Source organism: Thunnus thynnus, chromosome 17 (genome assembly GCF_963924715.1).
Source record: "Thunnus thynnus chromosome 17, fThuThy2.1, whole genome shotgun sequence".
In the NCBI taxonomy this organism is placed as follows: domain Eukaryota; kingdom Metazoa; phylum Chordata; class Actinopteri; order Scombriformes; family Scombridae; genus Thunnus; species Thunnus thynnus.
This window is the reverse complement of record NC_089533.1, coordinates 2,294,633-2,304,479: the sequence shown is the minus strand read 5'-3', so window position 1 is coordinate 2,304,479 and position 9,847 is coordinate 2,294,633. Positions and strand designations below refer to the sequence as shown.

Below are 9,847 nucleotides of genomic sequence, written 5' to 3'. Positions count from 1 at the left end.
CACTTCAGCGGACCTTGGTGTCCTTCATATAGTTCGGCTAGCACATCGTTCCACATTGCTGAAGGTATTACGAGCTGTGTGTCTCTCAGCAGTAAACCTTCTGTCACTGTGAGTGTAGCTCACTCCGGCCAGTAGCTTTTCAGCACTGGTTCCTGTTTTTCATGCACTGGCCATCCTTCTGTGCACAGCATCATGACAAGTGAGCAGACACTGTTGGCTTTCTGCTGTTCTTTCTGGTTTTCCATGTATGAGGGACTGACAGGTAGGCTTTCCATGACACAGTCCATGTAGATGTTGGTGCTCTCCATCAGCTCCTGATCTTTTGTGGACATGTGCGATTTAACAGGTAAGCGCGACAGTGTGTCCGTTGTCCAAAGTGACTTTCCCGGCACGTGCACAATGGAGTATGAGTAGCACCTCAACCTGAAGCGCTGGATTCTCTGCAGTGCTTGGGCCAGAAGTAGGCTGAGAAGAGGTTTATGTTAGACCTCCAGGCAGAAATGTTTCCCTATGAGGAAATCCTGGAGCCATGTGCAGGCCCAGGAGAGCCCAGGGTTTCTATCTCTACCTGCACGTACTGTTGTTCAGCTGGAGTGAGCGACCGCGATGCATAAGCCACAGGTTTCCATTCTTCCTTCCATCTCTGGAGAAGAACGCCTCCCAAACCATACCAAACCATACAATGATGCATCAGCTGACACTTTGATGTCTCTATTTGGGTCATACATGGTCAGCACAGGAAGAGAAGACAGTGCTTTCTTCATTGTTTTAAACACTGTCGCCTGATCCATGTCCCAGACCCAGCAGTTTTTCTTTGAGAGGAGGTCGTGGAGTAGCTTATCTTTATCTGATAGCTGGGGAATGTTGATCACCCTGAGAAAACTCCTCAACTCACCCACATATGTGGGCTCCATCATCTCTGTGATGGCCTTTGTCTTTCTTGGGTCAGGGCGGATGCCTGCGGCTGTGATGTTATGACCCAAGATGACCATCTCACACCTGGAGAGTTCACACTTTTCCACATTCAGCGTGATGCCTGCTTTGTCCAGTCTTTGTAGCACAGCATGGAGTCGAGTGTCATGCTACCCCTGGTCCTGCCCCCACACCAGTAGGTCATACATGTGGTAGACCACACGGTCTTGCCCCTCTGTGACCTCAACCATCCTGCACTGGAAGTGTTGGTGTGCTGAGGCAATACCAAATGGAAGACAGATAAAGTGGAACTGCCTGAAGGGTGTAATGAATGTAGTTTACTTGGCTGATTTCTTTGTAAGTGGGATCTGCCATGTTGGCATCCCATTTGCTGAACATTTTCACTCCAGCAAGTGTTCCAAGACTCTGTTCTACTGACAGCAGAATGTACTTTTCACAGCACACCTACTTGTTCAAGCCAGTCAGGTACACACACTAAGGTACCTTTTTTTACTGTCTTTCTTGGGCACGACAGCTGATGACGCCTAGGCTTTCCATGCACTGGAGCTCTTCTTTGACTTTCCCCACCAGCAGTAGTAGAATCCTCCTGGGGGTTTTCAAGGAACATGGCACAGCCTCTCTCACAGGAGAGGCACACACAGGTTGAAATTTCAATATCAATATCAATCCGCTGCTGCTATGGTGATTTTATCAACAAGATCAGACTAAATACTTGTTGCAGACATGCTGCAACAATGTATTAATGCTTAAAATATAAATAATTTATTTCAGCTAAACACTCTCCAACCAAAATCGGCACACAAAATAATGTTGGATGTGAATAAAGCAGGGAAGTCAGTAAATCAGTCTGCATTGATCTATAAATAAATGTTGGTAATTCTTACTGTTCACTGTGCTGCTAAGTGCTAACTGTTCGTTCCTTTTTTTGTTTATCTGTTTCTCTTGAGATTTACATGTTTTTATCATTTTATAAAATAAGTTGGGAAACCCTAACTTCACTTTTAACATTATCAAATGAAAAGAAATGTCCGCCCCCCTCCTCTTGGTGTCTGTTATAATGTGACTGTGGTTTGTAGTAATGTACAAGTGCCACAAGATGGCGGTAGCTATATTTGAAGTACCATATAGGACCTGGCAGAGATTAAAGCCCTGATCAGTCTGATCACCAGCTGTGATTGGCCACTGCAGTATGACGTTGCGATTCTCCAAAAGTTAACTCTGGATCAACTTTCTCGCTGCAGGCCAGTGAGGCACCGCTGTGGCCACAATGTCTGCAGCCTAAATGCACTACCCCCATGTTCTCGCCGCACTGCTTGATTTGATCTGAATACAGCTTTAGGCTATTATTTGCACATTGTAGAGAATGACAGTTTTCACTATTGCAAATCTCAGTGAAATGTGGTCTAACAATGGAGGGTTCCCACACTGAATCTCAGACCCTGGGGTCTCAGACCACAGACAACTACGCTGACCACTCATCCAAAGCTCAGCTCTGTCAGACACAGACCTGCAGCTCTTTATACATCCGTGACACAGAGAGCAAGTGGAGCAGAGGAGAGAAACAGACACAATGATGTAACCTCGCTACAAGCTACAAGTCCAACCTGTGCACTATTTGACAAGTTTTTTTTCTTCTCAAAAACACGTATTTTTTTTAAAAGTATTTGTACGAAATAGATATTAGTAAAAACCACCTATTTGTGCTTTTCCAAATACTGTATTCATATTTGGCTCCACCCCTACTTTATAGTTCCATATTTATGACATTTTATATGAAACATTAAATGCGTTTAAAGGACGTCTTTTTGTAGACCACATTTCGCCCACCAGTGCAATATGACTTTGGAGAAATACCTTCACACTAATAAATATCGCCTCTCTTTCAAGCTACAACTGAAAAAATTATCAAAATGATTAAAGAGATTTGTGTTTTGTGACACAAATTGTCAAAATTAACGTTGAAATCCCGATTGGTGCTCACTGGACTGGGTACCCTCAGATTGACAGTCTGCCACTATCTACATTTTTAATGAATGGATTCTGGGTGTATGTTTCTTTCTTTTTATTTAATTCCATTTAAAGAGAGAAGAAATTACAAAGAATGGTAATAATGTTTCTTACTATGAGGCTATACTGTGCGTGAACATTGCTTATCAGCTCTATTTTAAGTGCAGTGAATTTAACACATATGTTGACTGGACCACTGTGCAGATATTTTGGAATGAAAGAGATTAGGCTACATGTACAGAAACACACTGATGTTCACAGTACAGATGTAATGAGGAACTGTTGGGGAGGAACTATGGAGGAAACTCCAAACTGTGTTTCAGTCCGACAGATTTACTGTAACACTGGTTCAGACAGTGGTGAACGTGAAAAGTAACCTGACTGAGACCAGGCTGACAGCGAAGGAAGTAATTCTGTTTGATGCTTTAAAAAGAACCAAATTAACTTTATAAATAGTCTTCTTCATTTTTATGCAGAGAAGAAAGGTGTGTTTGTATTTGTTCTAAACATGTGTAACTGAGACCGAACTCTTTATATTATTATGTTTTCAATATAATGATGGTCTAATGTCAAATTACAGTACCTATATTTTAGAATTTAGCACTGCTTACTGGATAAAACAATATTCCTAAAGTCAAAGGTGATACTCCATATTATCTCAGGTTCAGCAGGTTTTTAGAATCAATAGCATCTAACGAGACTATTCAAAATGTGAAAATGTACACTAGTAAACATACAAGCACTTACATGTGTTTACTGAGTCTTTGTCATTTCAAAAACACTAATCAATGAGAAACTTGGTATTTCAGTAGATATTTATTTATTATCATGACTCATCATACTCATTTAAAAAGATTTTCCTCACAAACACAACACCATTGACATTAATATCCTGGATGTCATCATATTTAAGACAGAGCAGGAGTCTAATTATTCAAAACAACAAAACTCATTTATATGAGGATACAATAACAGTTTGGTTAAAATGAGATAAACATGACATAGAACAAATTAAATTGAACACTTCAAATATTTTGGAAATATAAAACATTCTTCATCAGTTATGTTTGATATATTCTTTAACATAAACAATACACTTAAAAGAAAGTTAAAATATAAGAAATTCAAAAGATAATATTTGTTTGACATTATTTTCAGATGTAATATCTAGATACGTATGTGTATAAGAAAAAATGTGGCTTGTATAAAAAGTCCTGTCTGACAACTTTTTCCATATTAATTGAATTTCAGACTTTTCTAGTGAGTTCAACATAATAAAAAAGGTAAAATATGTCCATGATCACCATTCAGTAAGTTTCAGCTCAAACATCTTGCACATTTCCGTGCTCCTTGAAACAATTGCAACAAACAAATTTCATGAATATTTAAAAAAAAAAAAAAAAAGATTAAATAAAAAAACAAGATATTTAGACATTTAGACTTTATGCCCATATCAGCATACAACCAATACATGATAGAAATAGAAATATAAAACAAAAAAGAGTTGAAATACATAAATGAAAGTAGTTGTGGTCATGTCAATCATGACTCCTTGATGAAACAGCAAAAATAAAAAAAGGAAAATGTACATAATTTCCGACAATATTTGTGCATCCTTTAAAACAATAATGCAATAGGAGGCTTTATCTGGTCTCATTTCCCCTTTAACTCATTATTGCTAACAAACACATCTTCTCTGCAAGGAAAATTCTTTCATTTCCAGATATTCTCATTACAGATGTAGCCAGCATTGTAGATGAATTACGATTATTGTTCTCTTGCGCTTGTTTTGTTTATGTGTTCACTTCAATCAAGCAATCAAGTGTTCCTTTACAAGTCAAATCACTGACTTTCCCTATTTCTTTATCACAGTCAGAGTCACCTGTCAATTATAAAATCAGCATAAATCCGGAAACGCTGTTTTAAAGTAGTTTGGTTCATGTAAAAGAAAACAGTATCGTCATTGTCATCAGAGTTGTAGTTGTGTTGTGTTTGCTCACTCACACATTTCATCCAGACTTTTAATAGCTTCTTCTTTAGAGTGTGTTTCCCACTCGCTGGGAATTTCACCTCTGCCCTTGAATTTTAACTTATAGTGGTCTTCCAGTTGCTTTTGAAATCGACATACAAACCACTTCCAGTATTTCAGCTTAGATTCATCATAGTCGATTCTCCAGTTGGCATATTTAGGGCCACCAGTTCGGTACTGTTTGAAGGGAATGGACTTGTCTGAATGGGGATGAGGGTAAAAACTTAAATCACTTGCCACTTTTGTTGTGCAGAATTCGATGCCCAATTCATCTGTGTTTCTGTAGCCCGTACCAGTGACCGCAGTTGATCGATGGAAAGGCACGCTGTGATCATCAGGACTGTGATCTTCCAGGGTGTTGGTACAAACAGCTGAACAGAATGGACATGTTACCCAGCAGCACTTACACAGCTGATCAATAAGGATTTGATCTGGCTTCAGCCTGAATTCCTGCATCTTATCCAATGAGAGGCGCCTCAAGTCTTGAATGATGGGTGTAAGTCCTTTCTGTATCTCATCTTTAAGAAAGTCAAATTTCTCTATGTCACTGAAATTTTGACAACAAATGGTGTCGAATGTTATCTCATCATTTTCTTTTAGCAAACTGGAAAATTCCTTCAGCCACATGTCTATGTCTCCTCTCTGATTTTTGACCCTCTCTGTTGCAGTAAATAAGGCTTGACTCACAAGTTTCTTGATGTCTTCAACATTTTTCTTGAGTACATTCAGTGTTTTAGCTTTGTGTTCTGTAAAGATGTATTTCTTTGCTTCCTCTCCTATGAAAATTTCTGCTTGCTTCCTTGGGTGTCTGATGTAGTTCATGTAACTATCAAAATCTTCTTTCTCTGCCAGTGACTTCAACACATGTTTCTCCAAGTTCAACCTGTTCCCTTTGAATGCTGGGGAATTGCACCTCATCTCTCCAGCGAGATCAATGGCGGTCTTGTTACAGACAGCTTCAACAGTGAAAACCTTCAGTTTGTCACAGATCAGTTCTCCAAGCACAACAGCAGATGAGTTTCCTTTGCAGAAAATGTTGTAATACTGTATTTTCTTGCTTTCTACAAAAGTTGCAGCGTCATTTTTCGTTTTGAATTTGTTGTGGGACTCTAAAAGCTTACTCCCTGCTATGTCAAGCACATACAGTAGGAGATCAACTGTAAACTCCTTCTTCAGGGCGTATTTCCTTGTATTTTCAAATTCTGTCACTTTTTCTTTGACATTTTTGGCCACCTCCTGCAAGTATGTTTGACTGTACCCTCTTGTAGCTACAGGTTTGCTCTCAATTATGTCAATGCTCTGTTGTTCAACATTATTAATGAGGGATGTGATCAGTTGTTGCTCTTCATATGAAAACTTTTCACTTGATTTAAGTGGTCCTTCTTCTTGTTTTGTTGATCCAGATCTCAAAATTTTCTGAAAAAGCCAAGTTCTCCATACTTCTTGGGATTGTTGGCTTTTGTCGCAGAGCTCTTCATGCTTGTTGAGGGTTACATACTTAAAATAATCCCCCGTCGTTGATATTTTTTTGTAGCTTTTAGAACTCTTTGAATCATCTATTAGAGCCCATTCATTACAGAGGTCATTAAGGATGGACGTTTTTTCATCTTCCAGGTCGATATCCTTTATAGGTTTAATGTTTCCAGTTAACTCAGTAACCAAGCCACTCCAAACACCGTTGAAATGCTTTTTAAGTTCCTCTTCATTTTTGGCCTTGTCTTTTAACTGTTGAGCAAGTTCTTTGCTCTTTTGTAGCAGCGTCTTTTCAAACTCTGCCTTCTTTTCATCTAGTTTTTTACAAGCATTCTTCTGCTGGATGACCTCATCCAGTTTTCTTTTAACTCCTCTCACCTGTTCATCATGAAACTCTTTGATTTTGATTTCAAATCGGCCTCGCCACTGAGCCAACATTTCTTTGTCTCTGTCATCATCAAAGTACTCCTTCATATCTTTTTTGACTTCTTCATATGTTTTGCTCATTTCTTTATAAAGATAACTGAGATCAACTGCCTCTAGTTTTCCATTTTCAATTCTGTTATAAAGTTGGTTCTCAACGGTCAACATGTTGCTCCTCAGGGCCCAGGTCCAGTTCCCATACTGGACCTCAAGTTTTCTGTACACTGCAATTTCAAGTGTGTTTTTGAAACTGAAAACGAAGTTTTCTTTCAGAAGTGCTTCCCACAGGTCTTTTATGTTGCTTTTGAACTTTGAGAGAGTCGTCCCAGCAGACTGTGAGGCTTTAGAGAGGATGAAGTTCTTTAAATCCTGGATGCTCTCACTATAACCTGGATTTGGAGGAGCCATGGGTGGACTTCCCTCCCACAGTTGGGCAAAGTATTTCACATCTTTTTGCACATCAAATGCAATTATGTCATTGAAGCATTCAGCATCATATACCTCCTCTTTGGCAGCTAGTTTAGCCATCTCGTCCAGTTTTTCTTGCAGTCGTCTCTTTCCATCCATGTTTTTCTCTGCAGCTCCAATATCTGTTATATTCTGGTGAACAAACAGACAACTTGGAGAAAGTTTAACTCTCTTCATCCTCATGATAGCCTGAACAACAATCTGCAGGACATCTTGCATGTCAGCTGGATTCTCTCCAAAGATGTTGATCAATGTCATGTTTCCCAGACCAACAACAAATGTTGCCAGTTCATTGTCATGGTGAAGACTGGCGTTGCCTGCCAACTCAAGAGCACGCAGTCCTTCAGTGTCCACCACTAGAACATAGTCAAACTTAAAGTCTTTCATCTTCATCTCCTCTGACACTTTGACCAGCTGCATGAAGGCACCCTTGGTGCACCTGCCAGCACTTACTGCAAACTGTAATCCAAACATGGCATTCAGCATTGTTGATTTTCCACTGCTTTGTACACCCAGAACTGACAAAACAAAAATTCTCTTGTCGCCCAGTTTGTTGATGACTTCATCTAAAAGACTAGAGATCCATGTTAAAGGCACATGACCTGCATCACCATCCATCAGCTCCATTGGGTGCCCTGCTATCATCAGCTCTGCAGCCAGCTCAGGGTATTTAGACCAGTCAGTCTCTTTCTGCTTTGTTTGTTTCTTCAGAGATTTATGGGCTTCATAGATCTGTCCAATTTCTCTAAAGATGTGCTCTAAGCCAAAAGTAGCTGACTGTAGTTTTGCTGATATTTTCTCAAGCTCAGTTTGCTTCTTTATTAGCTGATCAGATTTGTCATGCTTCTTCTTCAAATCCAAGACTTCAGACCACTTTTCATCATACTTTTGGAGAATTGAAGACAGATTATCTGTGGAGAGTGAATCCAGTAAGATCTGAAGCCATTTAAGGAAATACTCTTTTTCCTTTGGTGACAGAGACGAGAGGCTTTCAATGAACAACTTTATCAGTTCACTAAAGGAAGCATCGCATTGTTTTTCACGTATTCTCTCCATTTCCTTTTGGTTTTCACATTTCTCCTTCTCAATGTGCCCTTTGAGGCGATACTGTGCCTTGTTTGTTTTGCACCATTCATGCCACAGTCGGCCTCGACAAGGCAGATATTTATCTTTGATTTTTGAAACATCCATCTTTTGAAGTAAATTCACTATTGTCATAGCAGCAGATTTTCCTTTTTGGTAGACTGAGTCATCTTCATCCACTTTGATTCCAGAGACCTCAGCCATGGTTTCCAGCTGGAAGGATGTATGTTGTCCAGACAAGATTTTTCCAATGATTTCTTTCAGTTCTTCACCAACATCTGAATGGCTTCTGTCTTTCAGACCCATTTTGTATTTTCCCTCTTTCATCTCAACTGCACCACAATCATCATCAACAATGAGACAAATGAGAGGTTTTGTAGCCTTAAGAAGGGCTGAGACAACTTTCCGATTTTTGTGACTTTTCTTCAGAGTTTGCACCAGAACAACATTGACTGAAGACTTTTCAATCAGTATTTTACGCTGTTTTTCAATCAACAGAGCATCACCATGAAGATTACAGAAGGCAATGCAGTTAGTGAAGGCATCATCATGTTTCCCAGCAGGGCAGTACCATGCAATCTCTGCCACACCATTCATCAAATGGCGAGATTTGGTGCTACCTTTGCAGTTTCTGTGGAAGAATGTACTGTGACAGTCATTGATCAAAGTGTTGATCAGCTGAGATTTAGACCGTGATAGTGAACCAAGACGGAAAAATGACACCATGGGCGTCTTCGCTTTGCAGATGGGCATCTTCATGGTGATGATTTTTGAATCATCTTTGGTTTGAGTTATCTTCCAACTTTTTGTTATTTGTCTGAATGTCCACAGAGGACACTTAATATCCATTGTGACGGGGTCAGGAACAAGGAAAGGTAAGGCGTACTGACACTGCGATAGCTTTGTAATCATGTTCTGTTTAAGAAAGCTGTCTGAGCAGTGAAATACTGCCATTTGAACATCCATTGGATGCACATGAGACTGTTTTGGTTTAAGAGAGTCTACACTGGTGCTAAAATTAGCAAAGTCATCATCATCATCTTCTTCTTCTTCTTCTTCTTCTTCTTCTTCTTCTTCTTCTTCTTCTTCTTCTTCTTCTTCTTCTGTTTCTGTGTTCTGTGGCTTTGAGCAGCTCATCTCAGGACTGTCTTGTTTTACAGGAATATATCTGGCTCTGTAGTCTAACATCATCAACCTCTGAAGAAAAGTGTGAGCTAGATCTTTCTCAGATGTGTCATGGTGCTGTTTTACAGGTTGACTTATTCTAAGAAACTCTGCTGGTGTCAGTTTCTGTTTTAGGTGAAGTCTGCTGCGCAGTCTTTCATATTGCTCCTTCCTGTTTTCTTCAAAAATCTTCTCTGACTTCTGTAAATAATAAGTAAATAATCATGTATTGTACATAAAAACTTCAAAGACCTTCAAAGACTGGGT

General features: G+C 39.5%; 1 protein-coding gene across 27 annotated transcripts in view; it reads right to left on the bottom strand.

Annotated features, from left to right (window-relative positions):
* Positions 1–4,333: 4,333 nt before the first annotated feature.
* Positions 4,334–9,847, bottom strand: part of LOC137168212 (interferon-induced very large GTPase 1-like) — a 65,472-nt gene continuing 59,958 nt past the window's right edge. For all 27 annotated transcript variants that reach the window (XM_067570717.1, XM_067570738.1, XM_067570722.1 and 24 more), the window contains one exon: positions 4,334–9,781. In XM_067570717.1, coding sequence (XP_067426818.1) covers positions 4,937–9,781 — 4,845 coding nt within the window. In that variant the 3' untranslated portion in view covers positions 4,334–4,936. The remainder of the gene's footprint in view (positions 9,782–9,847) is intronic.